This window comes from Geotrypetes seraphini, chromosome 4, assembly GCF_902459505.1.
Source record: "Geotrypetes seraphini chromosome 4, aGeoSer1.1, whole genome shotgun sequence".
Classification (NCBI taxonomy): domain Eukaryota; kingdom Metazoa; phylum Chordata; class Amphibia; order Gymnophiona; family Dermophiidae; genus Geotrypetes; species Geotrypetes seraphini.
Genome location: NC_047087.1, coordinates 174798675 through 174821629, shown reverse-complemented (window position 1 = coordinate 174821629; position 22955 = coordinate 174798675). Strand labels below are relative to the sequence as shown.

At 49.1% G+C, this 22955-nt stretch overlaps 1 protein-coding gene across 8 annotated transcripts in view; it reads left to right on the top strand.

The window, feature by feature from the left end:
* The window catches only part of HYDIN (HYDIN axonemal central pair apparatus protein), a 1718235-nt gene that overhangs the window by 636774 nt on the left and 1058506 nt on the right, over positions 1 to 22955 (top strand). For all 8 annotated transcript variants that reach the window (XM_033943280.1, XM_033943278.1, XM_033943277.1 and 5 more), the window contains one exon: positions 22124 to 22333. In XM_033943280.1, the coding sequence (XP_033799171.1) occupies positions 22124 to 22333 (210 nt within the window). The remainder of the gene's footprint in view (positions 1 to 22123; positions 22334 to 22955) is intronic.

Here is a 22955-nt window from a genome sequence, read left to right as displayed (position 1 = left end):
TAGCATCGTTGTCCCTCTCTGCTTAATTCTCTGCTGACCCCCTTCCCATTATCAATCTCTCTACTTTCTCATGCCTGTCTCTCCCCTTCCCCTCCTCTAATCTCCCTGCTAGTTGTTTCCTTCCTTTTTTCCTTCTCCCTTACCTCTTCCTGTCCAGCAGTAACTCTCTTCCCTTCCCTTTCCCTCCTCCCCTCCCAACAGCATCTCTCCTTCCACTTCCTTCCAGGTCCAGTAGCAGCTGTCCCTTTTTCTCCCCTTGCCCAGCAGCTTCCCAGCCTCTAACTGTGGCTTTCTCCTTTCCCAGCAGCTATCCTTACTTGCCAGCGCAGCAATTCACTAAGGCAGCCTCGGGTCCTTTGATGGGTCGCGCTACCTCTGAGGAAAGAGGAAATTGCATCATCAGAGGCGGCCGCGACTCAGCAAATGCCCTAAGGCTGCCTTAGTGAATCACTGCACTGGTAAGTAAGGAGAGCTGTTGAGAAGGGAGAAAGCCACTGTCGGAGGCTCCCCATGATCTCACCAGCCCTGCACGGACCAGCTGGAAATTACATCTCGTCCATCTTTCGGCCCTGCGCAGACCGGCAGGAAATTGAAGTTCATCAATCTCGCCGGCCCTGTGCAGACCAGCAGAAATTTCCTGCGGACCGGCACCAGTCCACGGACTGGCGGTTGAAGAACAGTGGCCTACAGCATCCAGGAACATGATCTCCCTACTGCAGCCGGAGGTGCCTAGGTTCCAGTCTATGCGCAGATAATTGAAGTCGCCCATGATAACTGCGTTGCCTCCCTTGCAGTTGTGTTTAATCTCATCTGTCATTTCTCCATCAGTTGAAGAGGAAGCAGAAAAATGGAAGAAAGTTGAAAAAAGTTAATGCCAGGGCTCTTTTTATAAAGATGAAATCTAGTAATCCTACCCTTACCCCATCCATTCCTCCTCCCATTCCTCTCTTTTTACCGGCACCCATTCCTTGTCATGTCAATAAAGTTATCTGAATAAGCCTGTTGCTTTTGCTAGTATCAGTCTGCTGCACTTGCCTTCTCCATTGGCAGCTGCTAAGCTATAGCAACTCATTTCTCCCCTGTATTCTGTTGGACAGGCTACAGAGGGAGGCGGGAAATAGTAACTAGGATACAGAAACACTGAATTCTTCAGTTTTCTTGTAGCTCTGCAGCATGGAGCTTGCCACCACAGATCTCCAGAGTTACAGAGAAAAGTAACACCAGGAAGGAAAACTAGGCTCCCTAACAACATTAGGTATATGATGGGCATTCTGAACATAACAGCAAACAAGTTTGAAGGGTAGTCTAGTAGTGGTTACAGTGTCCCCTGCCCCCCCATGTGTACATTTTAAAAAGTTTTTATGGTTTGAGCATGGCTGGCAACGATGCATATGTGCAGCTCGTATCCTCCCCACAGTCTCTGATGGTTCTACCTATGTGGAAACAGGAAGTTGTCAAGAGTGAAGGGCTATGGGCAGAGCTCCAATGGCATGTATACATTGCTGCAATGCTGCCAGTCACAATCCAAGCATTAACATTTTTTTTTTAAAGGTGCACGTGGAAAGGGGGCAGAAGGGAAAAGCTTGGGATAGAACAGCAAGCAGAATAACAGGACTATTGAAGGGAGAGAGAACAAATGAGGCCCATTGGGAGAGGGAGAGTGGAGAAATGTTAGGGGGGAAAGATATGCTGGACCATTGGGAAGGGAAGGGAGAAGGAAACATACTGCAACATTAGGCAAGAAACAGAAGGGAAGGGAGAATGAGTTATGCAGGACCATTGGGGAGGGAAGAAAAGGGAGAAAGATATGTTGGACCACTAGGGAAGCAAGGAAGGAAAGAGAAGAGAGGAGATATGCTGGACCTTTGGGAAGGGAGTGAAGGAATTTTTATTGTAACTGCTTGTATGGACATTATGCCCCTGAGCGGATAAGCAAATGAAATAAATTTGAACCTGAAGGGAAGGGAGAAAGAGATATATTGGACTATTGAGGAGGGAAATGAAGGGAGAAGGAGATATACTGGACCATTGGTAGGGTTACCAGATGACCGGATTTCCCTGGACATGTCCTCCTTTTTGAGGACATGTCCGGGGGTCTGGACGGCTTTTCAAAACCTGGCACTTTGTCCGGATTTTAAAAAGCTTTTAAGCTTTTAGCAACGAGCAACATCGGGACGGCATCTGCGCATGTGCGGATGCAATGCGGTGACATCATCGTGTCACACCAGCTCATGCGCAGATGCTGTCTCAATGAGCAAACAGTTTGAGGGGTGGAACGGGGCGGGCCTGGGGGCAGGGACATGGGTCTGGATTTTTGTTTCCTTAATTCTGATAGCCCTAACCATTGGGCAGGGAAGAGAAGGGAGAAGGAGATATGTTGGACCATTGGGGAAAGTTGGAAAGGGAGAAGGACATAAGAACATAAGAATAGCCTTACTGGGTCAGACCTGAGGTCCATCTAGCCCAGTATCACATCTTTATGGTGGCCAATACAGAAGCAACATTCCATGCTGCCAGCCCAGAGCAAGCAGTGGCTTCTCCCATGTCTTACCATATCCTCTGGCAATGCGTTCCAGAGCTTAATTGAGTGAAAAAAATATTTCCTCCTATTGGTTTTAAAAGTTTCTCCCTGTCACTTCATTGAGTGTCCCATAGTCTTTGTAAGTTTTGATGGACTTAAAAAAAAAATCAATCCACTTGTACCTGTTCTACACCACTCAGGATTTTGTAGACTTCAATCATATCTCCCCTGAACCATCATTTTCATAAGCTGAAGAGCCCTAACCTCTTTACACCTCTTTAGTCTTTCCAGTACAATAGATGAGACATTCTAGACAGATGGGTAATATCCCCATAGCTGCATGCATCTGCAGAAGGAATCCACTCCAGATTTTTCCTTTTGCCTCTGCTGTACTTCACTGGACTCCATAGCACTATCTGCAGTTCTTTCCTTCTGAACATGTGCCTGCTAGAGTGTTTGTTCTGCTCTCCCCATTATATTATTATATTCAATGTATTTTCCATCCCTTTTTCGAGGATTCTGGTGCTTGGAGCATTTTTTAGCTCTTCCTACTTTGAGAACACACAGACTTCAATCTGTAGCTAACAGGCCGATCCCAGTGAGTACCTGTTAGCCAGCCTGCATAGTTTTCTTTGGAACTTAGGGCTGTCCCTGAAGTGGGCTCACCTACTGTTAAGCAGGAGTCGAGCACAGGCTGTTGGGCACCCTTAGGATACTTAGTAGTGTCTTGCAGGGTGCCGGCTGCATCTTTTCGCCTCCACTTATCCAAGTGTGTATTCATTGGTTCGCAGAGGTGGAGATGCAGTCAGACTTATGGTCTGACTGGCAGCCAGAAGATCAGTTTTCTAGAGGCATTCCCAGCACGAGGCAATGATTTTTTCATCTGGTTACTGTTAGAGTGCTGAGGCAGCACAGATCTTCAGACACATCACAGTCAGTATAAGCTGTCACAACTTGTGAGGTGAATCGGGGGAGGTTGGAAAAGTGGGGGTTTCAGTGTTTCTACATGATCCCCCACCTGAAAAATCCTAAAATCGCAATTTTATTGTGTTTGGGAAGTGTAAATCACAATTTTGTCGCAAATTTCTTGATGGCTGTCATTGTGGATTTTTCGTTATCTTTATTTCTAAAGCTCCCTGCTTCTCCAAAACTGAAAATTTTGCCTAGAAACATGTTGGGATGGAGTCCTTGGGCTCTCCTCATGTGGATTCTTGCATGATTATGCAAATTTAGCATTTAGAGCATCCTTACACCATGTGCCACATGGCGCAGCTGGGGGAGGCAGCAACGTCCAGCTTAGCCTCTCCCCTTTTGAAGCAGATGACTAAACACTCAGCTAGCTCGGCGGGGTGGCCTTTACTTTTGGGGCTCGGCAAGGCTATTAGTTCTGTCGGCCTGGACCCTCTGCAGCCTAAGGAACACAAATTTAAGTCATCTAAGGGTGACTGTATGCCCCAGGAGGCGGACACTTTTTCAGACTTTATGAAATTTTTGTGGAATGAGTTTCAGAACAGGTGTTCTCGCCCTGCACAGTTCCAATCCTCCTCTGCGGCATCTTTCAGTGACATTGTTCCTTTGGACATGTCCTTCACTCAGCCTGCCACTGTTCTTGCGCTGCTTGACCCTGATCTGGGGGATCCTGATGCGGATGGCTCGCTTGCTGACTCCTTATTTGGAGATGCAGTGCTTCCCAGGGTGGAAGATCAGGGACTATGTGCTGGATCTGTGGATCCCTCTGGGATTTGGGAACCTGGGGATGATCCCACAGTCCTGCGCTTAGGTCTGCAGCTTTGCCAGATCTTATTTCTGAATCTTTGCAGAAGTTGAATTTGGTCACTTAGCTGGCTCCATCCACTTCTTCCCCCTGTCTTTGTGGTGTGTGCCCTGATATGAACGTCTGGTCTCGGAGCAGTATGACTCTCCGGAAGGTGCTCTTAAAATTACCAGAGCTATGTCACGTTTGTATCCTCTGGCACAGGAGTGTCAGGTTTTGGATCAGCCCAGGGTGGGTTCTTTGGTTGCACAAGTGACTAAACACAACTTTCTCCTCAGTGAAGGTAGTGTGGTGCTAAAGGATATTCAGGACTGCTGTGTGGATGTGGTCCTCAGAAAACTCCTTGATACATCTGCCTTAGGCATCAAAGCTGCTTCGGCAAAGTCCATTGTCACACGTGCTTGTCTCTCTTGACTGCGCACACTTGAGATTGAGGCTATGGATCCTCCTTTTCATCTTCTTTTGGCTGGGACAGATTATATTGCTGATGCATTGTATGACCTTATGCGAGTTTTGGCAAAGGTGTCAGTGTACTCCAGCTCTGCTCACAGGATGCTCTGGATCAGGCAATGGGCTGGTGATTCCACTTCCAAGGCTACTTTGGCTAGACTGCCCTTTAAGGGGCAGTTATTGTTTGGCAAAGGTTTGGATGACCTCATAGATTCTGTGATGGCCCATTGCCCTAAGACTCTGCCTGATAGTAGACCCAGGACCTCTAGAGGTTCTGGTCACTCTAATTATCGTGGATCACAGCAATCCCAACCGTATGCAAGTGCCAGGTTGCAGAGATTTTCACAGGGCTCCCAACAATGGTATGCTGGCTACAGGTGTTCCCAGCCTTCTGCACCCTCTGCCCAAAAGGCACAGTGATGCCAGGCAAGGGATACCCTTCTACAGGCTCTCAGCATTTCTTCCCGCTTGGATTCGCATTACATCTGTCAGGCTTCAAACTGGAATTTACCTGGCCTCTGACAGATTGGTTTGTAGACTCTCCTTCAGATCGCCTGGACAAAGCACTCAAGCCATCGTTCTGCGCTTGCAAGCTATAGAGTCAGTGTCGCCTGAACACTCAGACTCAGGTAGATACTCTTTATACTTTATCATGTCAAAGAAAGGCTCCAAAGATTGGAGGCCTATTCTGGATCTTCACATGGAAACAGTGGCCCCAGGAGAGTTTATTGGCTCTGTGGATCTTGCACATTTCTGTTTTTCCAGCCCACTGCAAATTTTTGCAGTTTCATATTTTTGGAACAGCATTACCAATGCTGGCAACAGCACCCCGGACCTTCACCAAGGTGATGGTGGTAGTGTTGGTCTATCTGTGGAAAATGGGTCTCGAGGTTCATCCTTGCTTAGATGTTTGGCTGATCAGAGCTCCCTTGTCGTCCGATGGATGACGCACGATAGAGCGGGTGTTCCAGGTGCTGGAGGACCTGGGGTTGGATTGTCAACTTCAGAAAGAGCAATCTGACATACACGCAGTCACTAGAATATCTAAGAGTCCTCTTTGACATGGTTGTGAGCCATGTCTGTCTAGCAGAAGTCCACAGGCAGAAACTGTGTGCCCAGATTTCTTCCCTTCTAAAGCAGCATGCGACTATCTTCAAGTTCTGGGATCAATTGCTGCCACTTTGGATGTGATTCCTTGGGCAAGGGCACACGTTTGCCAATTGTTACAGAGTGGATGTGGTGGCAAGACAGGACTCTGCTTTTTGGGTCCTCGGTCTTAAAGGTCGATGCAGCAAACCTGCCCTAGCTGTTTGAGGACTGCTTTTAATTTATAACATTTTATTGAAGGAATCAAATAAATATACACTAATGTAATACAAAAAGTTATTCATTACTATTATATTATATTATATTATATTATATTATATTATAAGACTGCTTTTGTATATCCCATCTGTTTAGAATGTCTCACTTATTGCACTGGAAAAAGAGATTATGTACTTACCCTGGTAAACTCTTTTCCAGTAGATAGGTGAAACATTCTAGACTCCCACTCAGTCCTTCCTGCACCTGCCTACTGTTTCAGTTTGTTTATGCTTCTCCAAGCTGATTCTTGGATGCCTGTCAGCCCTTGGGGGCTGGGAAGAAAACTGTATATATGTTTCCATTTTATATGGGAGTAGTTTCTGAGCTCCTTTGAAACCTTTAATGGTGGTTAACATTATTGTTTGATTTTATTTCTTGAGTAGAACAGTTTGTTTCTAAGACTGTTGTTACAGATGCCTGTACTTCACATGTATTATAGGGTGGCTCTCAGTGCTTTGGTACTACCTGCAGATGGAGCTAAGGAGCAAAGTGAATTACAGCAGAAGCAAAAGGAAAAATCCAGAGTGAATTCTTTCTGCAGATGCATGCGGCTATGGGGATATTACCAGTGGCGTACCTAGGGTATGTGGCACCCGGGGCCCATCATTTTTTGACCCCCCCCCCCCCATGTAAAAAAATATTTTTTGTAATGACCATGAAACGGAATAAATGGTCAGAATAGAAACAGGCAGTGAAAATTTTCTTATATTCCAAACATAACATAACATAAATTATGTCTGAATTGTCATGACATCAGAAGTACATATGGAGTAGTTGCAGGTGATGCTTGGGACAATTCTGATTGTGTTAGTTCGGTTTTATGTGTTTTTTGAACAGAAGGGTTTTTATTTCTTTTTTGAAGGTTTTGTAGTTTGTGGTCGAGGTCAATAGGTTGTAGAGTTGGGGGTCGAGTGTTGCAGCTCGAATGACTAGGAGGTTGTTGAACAGTTTTTTTCTTTTGACGTTTTTGGTTGGAGGGTGTGTGAATGATACGTGAGTTCTCCTATGTCTGGTTGAGGTGGATTGAATTATTTAGCTGAAGAAATTAGTTACCCCCTCATCCCACACACATTAATTCTCTTCCATTTTTGTTCCCATTATAAAAAACACTGATAAGTTCTCAGAAAAAAAATACATTAAAATAAGAAGTGAAAACAAAGGCCCCTACAGATGAGAACATAACATAAGAATAGCCTAACTGGGTCAGACCAATGGTCCATCATGCCCAGTAGCCCATTCTCATGGTAGCCAATCCAGGACACTAATACCTGGTCAAAACCCAAAGAGTAGCAACATTCCATGCTACCGATCCAGGGCAAGCAGACACTTCCCCCATGTCTTAATAACAGATTATGGACTTTTCCTCCAGGAATTTGTCCAAATCTTTCTTAAAACCAGCTACACTATCTGCTTTTACCATAACTTCTGGCCACTTCATTTTTAAGTTTAGATCTTTCCTTTCAAACAGAGACCTTGCTAGATGTCAAATACAGCACAAGATAACTTTACATGGACTTAGTTGTGCAGGAAATGTGAATCTCCTCATACACCCACCGTATAGTGCAAAAATGTGCAAAGGTCTGTTTTTTTTCTTTCGATCACTACATAGCCTAATGCCACACAAGCAGCGCTGTTACAAACATATTCTGTAGGCAAATGCTAAGGATAACAAAGTTTCCTTCCTTGGACCAGAAGGAGATACTGATAAACCACTGGAAGAGATCCCAAAACAACACCCAAAGACCCACTCAGTGTGTGAACCAGTTGAGTGGAGTGGAGTGGACTAACTGGGGGGTGGAAATGGGCCCGGAGTTTGCTCAGCAGAATTTCCCAGACCACCTCTTCCTCTCAACACATTGACACGCTGCCACCACCACCACTAGGAACACCTCACTGGGTAGGCCAGCTATGCTATAAACTTTATAAAACACATTATTATATTTTCTTATAAAGCACATATTTTAACTGAACTCTCTGACATCCTCAGCCTTTCCATTCACAAAAATAGAAGGAAGAAAAGTTCCCATTTCCTGCTGTCTCATGTCCCCGGCCTATACAATATTTTTTTCTGCAGATCCTTCAAAAGTCTGACCAAATCCTCGTTTCACTTGCATTATAAAGTACTGAGGATGCCATCTCTCCCCATTCCCAGGTCCTAAAGTCTAAGACAGTAGCGCAAACTAATGCTGCCAGATTCAGGAAAAAAAATTTCGATTCGATTCAGCCTATTGAATTGGTTTTTCAATTCGATTTTCCTGCCCAGTTGGGTGATTTTTTTCAAAACTCCTGATGGGTTTTATAGCTTTTTCACCCCCTTTGGCTTCTAACCACACTGGCGCTGTGGTGTAAATAAAATAAAGAAACAAAAAGGACTTTTTCCTCTCTCTGTTAAATCCTAGCTCATGTTTGCAGTCCAACACCAGCTCTGGCAGGATACACATTTCAAATCTGACATATTGTAATCACAAAACAGAAAATAAAATTAATTTTTCTACCTTTTGATGTCTGGTTATATTTCAAATCTTGTTTGTCCAAGGCTCTGGTTTTCTTCTGATAACTTGCTTGCCAGGGTCTCCTTCTTTCTTCTTTCTGCATGCTAACCATCCATCTGCCAACTCTGTCCTCCCTTTCCATTTCCCTTCTCTCCCTAGGAAGTCTGGTATATTTCCTTTTTTTCATCTCCCTCCACAGATCCACCTTTTCTTAACTACCCTTTCATCCGGCATCTCTCCCTCCTTCCCCACCAACCCAGAATCCACCATCTCTTCCTTTCTTTTCCCAATTACCCTCCTATCCAGTATCTCTATCCCTCCTCCACACCATCCCTTGTGTCCAATTTCTCTCCCTTTCTGTTCCTTCCCTCCCTGCCTAAATCCCATGGTTCATCATCTCTCTCCCTTTCCTCTATTTTCAGACCCATTATTTCTTCCCCCCCCAAAGTTTGGCATATGCACGTCTCTATGAACACCCCCTTCCCTCCGTGTACTTCTAAACCAGGGTCCCCCCCCCCAAAGGCCTGTCCCCCCTTAAAGGTCTGCCTGTCCCCCCTTAAAGGTCTGCCTGTCCCCTCTTGAAGGCCTGCACCCCCCTTGAAGGCCTGTCCCACCCCCTTGTAGGCCTGTCCCCCCTTGAAGGCCTGTCCCCCCCCCTTGAAGGCCTGCCTGCCTGTCCCCCCCTTGAAGGCCTGCACCCCCTTGAAGGTCTGCACCCCCCCGAAGGCCTGTCTCCCCCTTGAAGGCCTGTCCCACCCCCTTGTAGGCCTGTCCCCCCCTTGAAGGCCTGCCTGCCTGTCCCCCCCTTGAAGGCCTGTCTCCCCCTTGAAGGCCTGCACCTCCTTGAAGGTCTGCACCCCCCTGAAGACCTGTCCCCCCCTTGAAGGTCTGTCCCACCCCCTTGTAGGCCTGTCTCCCCTTGAAGGCCTGTCCCCCCCCTTGAAGGTCTGCAGCCCCCCCGAAGGCCTGCACCCCCCCGAAGGCCTGTCACCCCCTTGAAGGCCTGTCCCACCCCCTTGTAGGCCTGTCCCACCCCCTTGTAAGCCTGTCCCCCCCTTGAAGGCCTGCACCCCTTGAAGGTCTGCACACCCCCCCGAAGGCCTGCCTCCCCCCTTGAAGGCCTGCCTGTCCCCCCCCTTGAAGGCCTGCCTGCCTGCCTATCACCCCCTCCCCCTTGAAAGCCTGCCTGCCTGCCCACCCTGAAGGCCTGATGCCCCAACCCACCCGAAGGACCGCTCGCCCCCCTGGCCTCCCCGCACCACCTATGAAGCAGCCACAGCAGGATCACGACGTCAGCGATCCCTGCGCTGCTTAGGCGCTGCTTCCTGTGCTGCGGTCCCGCCCCTCCTCTGACGTCAGAGGAGGGGCGGGTCCGCGGTGCAGGAAGCAGCGCCCAAGCAGCTCAGGGATCGCTGAGGTCGCGATCCTGTTGTGGGCTGCTTCATAGGTGGTGCAGGAAGGTCAGTGGGGCGAGCGGTCCTTCGGGGGTGGGGGGGACTGAACGGCAAGGCCGGGAGCACCCCCTTAGGGCTGGCACCCGGGGCGGACCGCCCCCCCTTGGTACGCCACTGGATATTACCCATCTGTCTAGAATGTCTTACCTATCTAATGGAAAAGAGCTTACCAGGGTAAGTGCATAATTTCTTTGTCCTCATATGAGAGGAGTTCCATCCCCTTTATCATCTTGGTCACTATTCTTTGAACCTTTTCTAGTTCTACTATATCTTTTCTTAGATAAGGCAACCAGAATCGAACACAATACTCAAGGTGAGGTCTCACCATGAAGCGATACAGAGGCATAACATTCTTAGTCTTGTTTACTATCCATAATTCCTAGCATCTTGTTTGCTTTCTTTCTTTCTTTTAAAATTTTCTTTCGTGCCTAAAACCTAGGCGGTTATAACCAACATAAGAACATAAGAAGTTGCCTCCGCTGAGGCAGACCAGAGGTCCATCCTGCTCAGCGGTCCGCTCCCGCGGTGGCCCATCAAGCCCATTGCCTGAGCAGTGGTATATATCTATCTATACCCTTCAATCCCTTTTTCTTCTAGAAATCTATCCAAACCTTCTTTGAAACCATTTAATGTGTTCCTGTCTACCACAGCCTCTGGAAGCGCGTTCCATGTATCCACCACCCTCTGAGTGAAGAAGAACTTCCTAGCGTTTGTTCTAAACCTGTCCCCTTTCAGTTTCTCCGAGTGCCCCCTTGTACTTGTGGTGCCCCTTAATTTGAAAAATCTGTCCATGTCTACTTTTTCTATGCCTTTCAAGATCTTGAAGGTTTCTATCATTTCTCCTCTAAGTCTCCGCTTTTCCAGGGAGAAAAGTCCTAGCTGCTTTAATCTGTCGGTATATGGGAGATTTTCCATTCCCTTTATCAGTTTAGTCGCTCTTCTCTGTACTCCCTCTAGTACCGCCATGTCCTTCTTGAGGTGCGGCGACCAGTACTGGACACAGTACTCCAGATGCGGCCGCACCATTGCATGATACAGCGGCATGATGACTTCCCTCGTCCTGGTCGTGATACCCTTCTTAATGATACCCAACATTCTGTTAGCTTTCCTTGAGGCCGTGGCGCACTGCGCCGATGCCTTCAGTGTTGCGTCTACCATCACTCCCAGGTCTCTCTCCAGGTTACTGACTCCTAGTGGTGTTCCCCCCATTTTGTAAGTGAACATCGGGTTCTTTTTCCCCACGTGCATGACCTTGCATTTCCCTACGTTGAAGCTCATTTGCCATTTTTCGGCCCACTTTTCCAGCTGCGTTAGATCCTTTTGGAGATCTTCGCAGTCTTCCCTCGTTTGAGCCCTGCTGTATAGTTTGGTGTCATCTGCAAATTTTATGATCTCACACTTGGTTCCCGCTTCTAGGTCGTTTATGTAGATATTGAACAGGAGTGGTCCCAGCACCGACCCCTGTGGAACTCCGCTCGTGACCCCTTTCCAGTCCGAGTAGTGGCCCTTTACGCCAACCCTCTGTTTCCTGTTTGCCAGCCAGTTTTTGATCCATCGGTGGACCTCCCCTTGCACCCCGTGGTTCCATATCTTTTTGAGCAGTCTCTCGTGTGGTACCTTGTCGAAGGCTTTTTGGAAGTCGAGGTAAATGATATCTATAGATTCCCCTTTATCCACCTGGCTGTTCACCCCCTCAAAGAAGTACAATAAGTTTGTGAGGCAAGACCTACCCTTGCAGAAGCCATGCTGACTCGGTTTTAGATGCACATTGTTTTCGATATATTCACAGATGCTGTCCTTAATCAGTGCCTCCATCATCTTTCCCGGGACTGAGGTTAGGCTCACCGGCCTGTAGTTTCCTGGGTCGCCCCTTGAGCCCTTCTTGAAGATGGGCGTGACATTTGCTATTTTCCAGTCCTCCGTGATCTCTCCGGTGTTTAGGGATAGGTTGCATATTTGTCGGAGTGGCTCCGCTATTTCGTTTTTTAGTTCCTTGAGTACCCTTGGGTGAATGCCGTCCGGACCTGGCGATTTGTCGCTTTTTAGTCTGTCTATCTGCTTGAGTATATCCTCTTGGCTTACCTTTAAATTGACCAGCTTATCATTTTGGTCTCCTATTACGATTTCCTCGGGTTCCGGAATGTTGGTTGTATTCTCCCTCGTGAAGACTGACGTGAAGAACTCATTTAACTTGTCAGCTATCTCTTTCTCTTCTTTTACTACTCCCTTTCTATCTCCATCATCCAATGGTCCCACCTCTTCTCTTGCCGGTTGCTTTCCCTTGACGTATCTGAAGAAAGACTTGAAGTTTGTTGCTTCCTCTGCCAGTCTCTCTTCATATTCCCTTTTTGCTTTTCTAACCAGTCGGTGACACTCCTTCTGGTGTTCTTTGTGCACTTTTTGGTTCTCCTCTGATTGGTCTTTTTTCCATTTTCTGAATGATGCTTTTTTGTCGCTTATCGCCTTCTTCACTGCATTTGTTATCCACACTGGGTTTTTTGTTATATTTTTTTTGCACCCTTTCCTGAACTTGGGGATGTACAGGTTTTGTGCTTCGTGCACAGACCCCTTGAGTAAGGTCCAGGCTTTTTCTACGGATTCCATCTTTCCTATGTTGCCTTTGAGTTTCTTTCTCACCATTTCCCTCATGGCATCATAATTTCCTTTTTTGAAGTTGAGTGCCGTCGTTGTGGTTCTTTTCCCCTTTGATGATCCAATTTCTAGCCTGCACTGGATCGTGTTGTGATCGCTGTTACCTAGCGGGGCTAATACCGCCACCTCCTTTGCTTGCCCCCCTAGTCCGTTGAAGATTAGGTCAAGAGTGGCATCGCCCCGTGTTGGTTCCGTGACCAGTTGCTCCATGAAACAGTCCCTCGTGACCTCTAGGAATTTGGTCTCCCTTGCGCAGTTTGAGTGTCCAATACTCCAGTCTATCCCAGGATAGTTGAAGTCCCCCATCACCACCACATTTCCGCTTCTGCATACCTGCCTCAGTTCAGCCTCCATGTACTGGTCGATTTCTTCCGGTTGTCCAGGTGGGCGGTAGTACAGACCCAATTTAATGTCTGCCCCAGTTCCTCCCTGTAGCTTAACCCATAGTGATTCCAAGCCATCCGCCCGTACTGTTGTTTCCATCCTGGCTGAGTGTATGGAGTCTTTTATGTACAGTGCTATTCCTCCACCCTTTTTATGTGTCCTGTCTCTCCTGTATAGTTTGTACCCTGGTATGGCCACATCCCACTGATTGTCCTCAGTCCACCACGTTTCTGTAATTCCAATTATGTCCAGGTCCTTTTTGCTGGCAATGATTTCTAGTTCACCCATTTTGGCTCTTAGGCTCCTAGCATTTGTGTATAGGCAGTTTAAGACCCAGGTTTTTGCCCTCTCTTTTGGTTTTCTTCGTGTTTTGGGTCTCCTGCAGTCCTTCTCGTGGTTCGCCAGTCCCCGAGCTTCATCTCGGTCATCCTCCTCCTGTTGTGTGTCTGTGACGTCCTCAGTCTTCTCTGTTGGTTTTCCTCGTGGTTTGGTGCTCCTGCCGATCTCCTCATGGGCTTCCAGTCCCTGAATCTCTTTCCGCTCATCCTCCTCCTGTGGTGCGTCTGTTTCGTCCTCAGTCTGCTTCCCCATTTTTGGCTCCGACTGTTTCCTCCTTTTTCCGCTTTTTAGCTTCATTTGTTCCTTAGGCCCCTGCATTGCATCCTTGGTTTTATTTACAAAAAATGTCCACTCAGTCTCGAGCTCTCTATCGCCTGTTCCCTGTTCAGTATCTTTGTTTGATACTCTGGTCCGATGTGTCGATGTCAGATCGACTGTCGGCTTTCCCCTTGTCCTCAGTTTAAAGCCATGTCTATGCTGGTCTGGATGTTTCGTGCCAGCATCCTCGTCCCCGCTGTGCTCAGGTGCAGTCCGTCCCTCCTGTAGAGCTTGTTTTTCCCCAGGAAAGTTGTCCAGTTTCGTACAAAGTGAAAACCCTCCTCTTCGCACCATCTCCTCAGCTACCCGTTTATTGCTTGCAGCTCGGTCTGCCTCCTTGCATCCGCCCTTGGTACTGGCAGGATCTCTGAGAAGGCTATCTTCCTTGTCCTCAGCTTCAGTTTCCTCCCCAGGATCTTAAGCTGTTCGGTCAGTGTAGTCCTGTTGTAGTTCCTTCTGCTGACGTCGTTGGTTCCAACGTGGATTATCACAGCTGTCTCCTCCGTCTCAGCTCCTTCCAGGATTCTCTCGATTCTGTCGGAGATGTCCTTTGTCCTCGCCCCCGGGAGACATGTCACCAGCCGGTCCTCTCTGCCTCCTGCTATGTGGCTGTCTACCTCTCTCAGGATCGAGTCTCCCACCACGATCGCAGACCTCCCTTCTCTCAGCTTCCTCTTGGGTCTCAGGTCCGTATCAGTGACTTGATCCTCTAGTCCTTCCTCCGGGATCTGATGGGTCTCTGCCTCCTCTGCCCGCTCAGTTTCTCCGCAAGGTCCTTCTCCTCTGGCGTCTGGTGGGTTCTGTCCTCCATCTGTTGGTTCCCTTTTGAATTGCTGGTGATCCTGTTCCTCTACCATCTTGCAGGCCTCCTCGATGAATCTCTCGAGCTCTCTAACCTGCTCTTTGATGTGGCTCTCTCTGGTGGTTTCCTGTTCAGTATCCTCAGTTGCCTCAATTGCCCATGGTTCCTCGATGGTGCGGAGTCCCTCCAGCTCCTGGACCTTAATCTGCAATCTCCCGACCTCTTTCTTCAGGCTGTTCAGTTCCTGACATCGACCGCATATGTATGCCTGCCTCCCAGAGGGGAGGTAGTCATACATATGACACTCGATGCAGTATACTGGAAAGCTTCGCTGGATTTCTGCTGCCTCCATTCCTCTCCTGTCTTGTACGTAAGGATCCTCGTGTGTTGGAGTGTGCCCGGCGTGCAGCTAGCTGGAAAAGAAGAGAGAGAGAGAAGAAAAGAATGAGAATGAGAAAGAAGAAAAGTATTTTTTTTTTTTTTTTTAATATGAATTTGCTGCTGGGCAGCCCGGGCTCTTGGGTCCTTCGCAAAGGCGATCTTTGCCGCTCGCCTTCGCCGCGCGCCGAACGGCTGTGCGCCGTTGGCTCCTCCCCCTTTTAAGGAGGAGTTCTGCTGATGACACTGAGGGGGGGGCGGAGCTACCTCTCGCCGCTACCCCTAGGCTTGTTGGTCTCCCCACCGCTGCCTTTCTCCTGCCGCTGGTGCCTCTCTCGCCTCTCTCTCCACGAGGCTTCCCCGGCTGCTGGGCAGTTTGTTTGGGCTGTGCGCCGCGGCTCCTCTCCCTTTTAAGGAGGAGTTCTGCTGATGACGCTGAGGGGGGGCGGAGCTACCTCTCGCCGCTACCCCTAGGCTTGTTGGTCTCCCTGCCGCTGCCTTTCTCCTGCCGCTGGTGCCTCTCTCGCCTCTCTCTCCACGAGGCTTCCCCGGCTGCTGGGCAGTTTGCCCTGTGACTGAGCCGGGTAGTGAAAAGATGCCGACGCCTAGGGCTAGGCAGGGGAAAATACTCTCTCAAAAAGAAAGAACACTACCTACACCAACACCTCAATCCAGAACTAAAGCCAGACAGGGAAGGTTTAGTCCAGAGCAAGAAAGTACCTATTTGTTTTCGCCTGTGTTAAAGAAGGGAGAACAATGGGTAGGTAGAACTAATAGGACTCAGGATAGTGTTCCTGGGGGGAAGGTGGACAAGACAATTCATAATATTCATGGGGGACACAATTCCAGGCGACACCAGGAACATTCTAGCCCTCACTTTAGCCAGGAACAAGCAACACCTGTAGCCTATTATCCTGAGTCATATAAGGCCCAGCAGCAGAGGAAACTGGAGAGGAAACAGAACGATGAAGGAAGACCAGTTCCTAGGACTCGCAGCAGTATACCTCAGCCTAACACCCAGGTCAGACTTAGTTATATGGAATCTGAAATGTTAGAAGAATTCATGAGATGTTAGAGAATTCAGATAATGAAGCCTATTTAGACCCTGAGGAAGTCATGGACTTTAAGGAGGGGAACGTTGACACTGACCTGTGGGACATGGAAACAGATGGGGTTTAAATGAGGTTATGCCGAGACTTGGGCAAATAGCAAAACTGGGAAGTAAAAAAGGATTTGCTAATTTGTGGAGCCAAGTTATGGGGCTGGCTGTCTCTGTAAACTTGTTAAAGAAAGTTTACTGTAAGCCTTTGCAGCTTGTGAAGGTTCCTGTATCCTGCTTGTGCAAGAACCAGTTTTATCCCAGGACAAGCAGGCAGCATATTTTCACATGTGGGTGACGTCATCTACGGAGCCCCGATGCAGACAGCTTTTCAAGCAAACTTGATTGAAGTTTCAAGCTTGCTATGCTGCACCACGCATGTGCATGCCTTCTCCCTCCACTAGAGGGCGCATCCCCACCTCGTGGTCCTCAGTTCTGTTTCTTCCGCGGAGCCAGAAGCCCTGTTGTGTTTTTGCTCCGTGCTATATTGCCTTCTGTCACCGCGGCTGGGTTGTTTTTCTTGGTCGCTGTGAGTTTTTTTGTTTTGCCTTCGATCGCTTAATTGTTTTATGTTGAAAAAAAAAAAAAAATCTTCGTTCCAGGCTCCGGGGGCTCCCGGTTGCCGCGGCCGCGGGACCTCGTTCGTTTGCGGCCTTGTTTTTTGGTTCATGACCCGGCCTCTGTCGGGCTTTAAGAAGTGCACCCGGTGCGATCGGTTGCTTTCTATCACCAATCCCCACCGGTGGTGCCTGGTCTGCCTGGGTGCGGATCACCCTACGGACTCCTGCCCTCGGTGTTCCACCTTTCAACCTCGGGCGCTCCGCTGCCAGCGTGCTCGTATGGCGGAGCTCTTCATCTTGGAACCCGCGGCGGGGAAGGCTTCGACGTCGGCCTCGGCTTCGGCCCCGGCTTTGACCTCGGCCTTGGTACCCTCGACCTCGCCTCGGATGTCTTCCTCCTCGAAGCCTTCCTCCTCGACCCCGAAGTCGGCGCCGGGTAAGTCCCCGCTTCCTTCCTCAGCTCCAGGTCCTCGAAGAAGCCGTCCTCGGGTTCTTCGACGGGGGCGGGAGGGTCGTCCTCGGCCCCGCCCCGGACGTCGAAGTCGGGTGCTCCTCGGGAATACTCACTGCCGAGGTCGCCCTCTGCGGAGCACCCGCCGGCGCAGGACATGCCGTCCAAGATGGCTGTTCCGGTGTTCTAGGACATGCTCCGAGCGCTGATCTTCTCGGAGCTGTCCTGCGCCCTGGCCCATTTACAGCCATTGGCAGCCCCGGCCTCAGCTCCGGCCTCGGCCCCGGTGGTGACGCCTGCCTCGGCCCCGGCCTTAGCCTCGGTCTCGGCTCCGGACCAGCCTGAGCGTAATGTTCGACCTTGGGACAAGGTGCGCCGGGTTCGCAGAATTTCTTCCTCCGACTCCTCGTCCGGAGCCTCCCGCAGGTCCTCGCCCTCGGGCCGGCCTCGGGCGAAGCGCTGGTCCCGGAGGTCCAAGTGTCCTCGCGGGTCCCCTCGGCGGCGGGGTCACTCCTCGCCGGCCCGGGAGGTCTTCGGATATCTTCGGAGGCTCTTCGGATGTCGGAGCTCAGCCTGTCAAATCCGAGGCTGTTCCGTTCTCCTGCGAGGAAGGGGTTGAGGGATTCCTCCCCGAGGCGGCGGAAAGTCTCGGTACCCCGTACTCCGGGGACTTCCCCGAGGGGCTCCTCGGGGCCTCGGAGGTCTCCGACCCCGGTGCGTTCCCTTAGGGGGGCTTCCTGGGGGTCGGGCGCTGGCATGGGTCGTGAGCCCCGATACTCACGCGAGGCTTCCCCGTCATTTTCGGCGGCGCGGGGCTCTCGCTCTCCCTCTCCACCGTTACGCCCCTCCTCGTTTTCGAGGTTTGTGGTGAACATGGGGAAGGCTTTGGATCTGGACCTTTTGTCGGGGTCTCAGTATTCCAAAGAATTTTTGGAGGAGCAGGATTTGCCCTCCCCTCCTCGGGAGTCTCCCCGCCTGCCCTTGAACAAGGTTCTACAGCAGACCTTCTTGTGGAATTTGGATTCCCCCTACGCGGTGACGGCGGTCCCCTCCAAGATGGAATCCAAATACCGCACAGTGCCTTGCAAGGGTTTTGAGAAGGCCCAGTTGTCCCACCAGTCTTTGCTAGTGGAGTCTTCTCTTAAGAAATCCCAGCCTTCCCGGGTGTCCGCGGCGGTTCCGCCGGGGCGTGAGGGGCGCACCCTGGATAAATTCGGGCGACGCCTCTACCAAAATTCCATGATGGCGAATAGGGTACTAAACTATGCATTTACATTCACCTCGTACCTTTGTCATCTGGTCAAGTCCATGCCTCGTTATCACGGGGTCATGCCCGAATCCTATAGGCGGGACTTTGGAAAGCTCATGGATTCTCTGTTCCAGCTGCGTCTTTTCCTGTTCCACGCCACCTATGACGCCTTAGAATTGACCTCTAGGGTCTCCGCGGTGGCGATGCGTCGCCTGGCGTTGTTGCGAACCGACAACCAGGTGGCGATGTGCTATTTGAACAAGCAAGGAGGGACGGGCTTCTGGTCTCTGTGCCAGGAGGCCCTTCGCCTCTGGGAATGGGCAGTCTCTCAGAATATCTTCCTTCGGGCAGTTTACATACAGGGAGAGCGGAACTGTCTGGCGGACAAACTAAGTCGACTTTTACAGCTGCACGAATGGTCGCTCAACTCCCGAGTCCTAAAAGAGATCTTCGACAGATGGGGGACTCCTCAGGTGGATCTATTTGCCTCTCCGGAGACTCACAAGCTCCCACTCTATTGTTCTCGGATGTACTCCCCGGATCGTCTCGAGGCCGATGCCTTTCTTCTCGACTGGGGAAGGAGGTTCCTTTATGCGTTTCCTCCTTTCCCTCTGATCTTGAGAACGTTGGTACATCTCAAATCGACCGGAGCCACGCTGATTCTCATTGCACCTCGTTGGCCTCGTCAACCCTGGTTCTCCCTGCTTCTTCAACTCAGTGTCAGGGAGCATCTGCTTCTGCCTGTTTTTCCCTCTCTGCTGTCTCAGAGTCGGGGTTCGCTGTTGCATCCCAATCTTCAGTCCTTACATCTGATGGCTTGGTTCCTTTCCCCCTGATTACGGTTCCTATTTCTCAGTCTGTCAGGGAGGTGTTGGAAGCTTCGCGCAAGGTCTCGACTCGGCTTTGCTATTCCCAGAAATGGACCAGATTTTCATCCTGGTGTTCCACGCATTGTCTGGATCCGAGTTCGGTTCCGGTGGCTTCGGTTCTGGAATATTTACTTCACTTATCTCAGTCTGGTCTGAAGACGACTTCCATTCGGGTGCATCTCAGTGCTATTGCTGCTTTCCATCGGCATCTCGAGGGTAGGTCTCTCTCCCTTCATCCTCTGGTTACTCGTTTCATGAGGGGTCTTTTGAACGTCCATCCTCCTGTTAAGCCCCCTCCTGTGGTTTGGGATCTCAATGTGGTTCTGGCTTAACTGATGAAGCCTCCGTTTGAGCCTATGGACAAATCTCATCTCAAGTTCCTCACTTGGAAGGTGATCTTTCTACTTGCGCTCACTTCCGCTCGGCGGATTAGTGAGCTGCAGGCTTTGGTTGCGGACCCACCTTTTACTGTGTTCCATCATGACAAGGTGGTTCTCCGCACCCATCCTAAATTTTTGCCTAAGGTTGTGTCTGATTTCCACCTCAATCAGTCCATTGTTCTTCCGGTGTTTTTTCCGAAGCCCCACTCTCATCCCGGCGAAGTGGCGCTTCACACGCTTGACTGTAAGAGGGTGTTGGCTTTTTATGTTCAACGCACTCAGTCTCATCAGAGGGTTCCTCAATTGTTTTTGTCCTTCGACCCTAATCGGTTGGGACGTCCTGTTTCCAAGCGCACCTTGTCCAACTGGTTGGCTGCTTGTATTTCTTTTTGCTACGCTCAGGCTGGTCTCACGCTCCATGGTCGAGTCACGGGGCATAAGGTCCGGGCTATGGCAGCTTCTGTTGCTTTCCTCCGGTCTACACCGGTTGAGGACATTTGCAAGGCTGCCACTTGGTCTTCGGTTCATACTTTCACCTCCCACTACTGTCTGGATACTTTGTCCAGGAGCGACGGCCGGTTTGGCCAGTCGGTTTTGCGTAACCTATTTTCTTAAATTGCCATCCTCCCACCTGCCCTTTTTCGGTTGGCTTGGAGGTCACCCACATGTAAGAATATGCTGCCTGCTTGTCCTGGGATAAAGCACAGTTACTTACCGTAACAGGTGTTATCCAGGGACAACAGGCAGATATTCTCACAACCCACCCTCCTCCCCGGGGATGGCTTCTTTGCTAGCTATGGAACTGAGGACCACGAGGTGGGGATGCGCCCTCTAGTGGAGGGAGAAGGCATGCACATGCTTGAAAAGCTGTCTGCGTCGGGGCTCCGTAGATGACGTCACCCACATGTGAGAATATCTGCCTGCTGTCCCTGGATAACACCTGTTACGGTAAGTAACTGTGCTTTCTAGGCTGTGGCAGTTAACAGTGCACAGCCCTGGCAGTAGTTTTGAGATATTTTTCCTTTTTGGGTTTTTCTCATAGACTGGATTGTGGGTCCTAGTTTGGGAGGGACCACAGCCAGCAGTCATTGTGGAAGGAGGTCACTTCTGCCTTGAGCTCTGCATCCAAGGAACTCAGAGGCAAGATCCAGTCTAAAGCTGCCAGAAGTCATTGTGAGCAAGAGACTGAATCAATTGCATGAAAGTATTTTGAGATCCATTGACTATAGCACTGGAATAGTAATGAGTCATTTTGGACTGTATTTGTGAAATACACATTTTCTTTTGAACCATGAGTGCAATTTGGGGTTTTTGGAAACTGAAGTTCCTAATGGAATAATGTATTTTTAGTTGGAAGCAAACTGGTTGTTTTAGCTTACTTGATCCACCAACTCCAATTAAGAACTGATAATCTGCTCGGTCAGCACTGTGTGCTCTGGGCTCTCTCGGCCATTCCCCCGTTTGGGCCCGGCCCAGCCTGGTGACGCACGGTGACTATATAAGCTCGTTACAAAACATATAAAACTGCCTCAATGCTTCACAGTGATTAACAGTTATACCTCTTCATCATAAAACCACTTGTACCTTTAGAGAACTTAAGAATTGCCATACTTGTACCATTAGAGAGAACATAAGAACTTAAGAATTGCTATACTGGGACAGACCGAAGGTCCATCAAGCCCAGTATCCTGTTTCCAACAGTGACAAACCCAGATAACAGGTACCTGGCAAGATCCCAAGAAATAAAACAGATCCAGGGTAAGGAAGGAAATAGTTATACTAGACTATTGGGAAGGAATGGAGAAGGAGATATACTGGACCCCTGGCAAGGGAGAAGGAGATATTTTGGACCATTAGGGAGAGAAAGGAAGGGAGAAGGGGTTATGCTGGAGCATTGAAAAGGGGCTAGGCTGGAAAGGGGAGCTGTTGAAATTCCAAGACATCGGGATAGGAGAAAAGCTGGGTAAAATAGAAGAGAAAATATTTGAGGAGCTGGGGAAATTAAAGCTGGGAAAAGGTAATTAATATTCAGGATGGGCAAAAGCTGGGAAAAAGATAAAAAATATTCAGGGAGGCTGGAGTGGCTAAAGAGGAGAAAATATTCTGGGGCAGGGGGTGGTGCAGGAACATGTGTGTGGCTATTTTGGACAAATGCTGCCAGACAGACTTACTTTGTCCCAGTTTTTTGGCATTCACAATTGACTGTTCTATTTTGGAAAATGGCTGTTCATTTTGGACATTCTCACATATTTTCGAACAGGAAACTCCCAATGTTTTTCCTGTTAGAAAATGGGTATAAGATGAATAGGTTTTTTGGACATTATGAGGGGCACATTCTATTTCTGACTTGAACATTCTTTCGAAAATGCCCCTTCATGCTTTCTGTCTTGCTTTTTATCATGTGATCATTTTCCCTGTTAGAAAATAATTGCTGGTTTTGTGGATGCACTTAGTTGCTTCCTACAAAGCAGTGATACCACTGTAGAGTCTGCAAGACCTGCACTCAAATGCAACTTTTTCTTGTTAAGTAAACAATTGGCTTGTTTTTATTGAATTTTGCCACTAGTCTTTGTATTTTCCCATTAGGTATTTGACATTCTACCACTCTATGGTATAGTGCAGCCAAAAGAGTGCCAACAAGTGGCATTCACATTTTTTGGACATGCTGACATCAGTATACAGGCAAAGGCATTATGCACTCTTGAAGGAGGTCCTACCTATGAGATCATGCTGTATGGAGAAGCCTCCCTTGTTAGTTATGCTCTCAGCACAAAGGAAGTTGACTGTGGATTGCAGGTAAGAGTCGCCCAATGTCTCTATGAGTGGCAGGGTGGTGATGAACACCCTGTGGTTTTAAGTTTCCATTACCCCAGTACCTTTTAACTCTTGGAATAATTTTTATTTTTGTATAGTAGCCTCAGTGGTTAGGATATTTCTCACAGAGGCAAAATGTTTAGCTCCTGACTCCTGGGGCTATGTTTGGCATTGGCAGGACTAACCCTCAAGGAACCCTCTCTGGGTGCTGCCCTTCTCCTGTACTTCATGAATCCTTTTATCCTCAAACATTCCAACACCTCCACTTTCTGGCTAGTCTCTGAATAAAAATCAGGCCAAAACTCACAATAATACTTATCATTTCTGCAGTGATAGTAGATACAGTACTCCCCCGAAATTTGTGGGGGTTCCGTTCCAGGAACACCCGCGAATCTTGAAAAACCGGGAGACTGGAGAGGGCAGCGGAGGAGGCAGGAGAGAGCAGCCGGAGCGCTGGCAAGTGAAGGAAATCACTCATTGTATGCTCCGACCGCCTCTTCCTGCACTAAAGTCGGGCCTTACCAATCAGGAACTCCATGTCAAAGCAGCTCCTAATTGGTAAGGCCCGGCTTTAGTGCAGAAGGAGGCAGTCGGAGCATTCAAC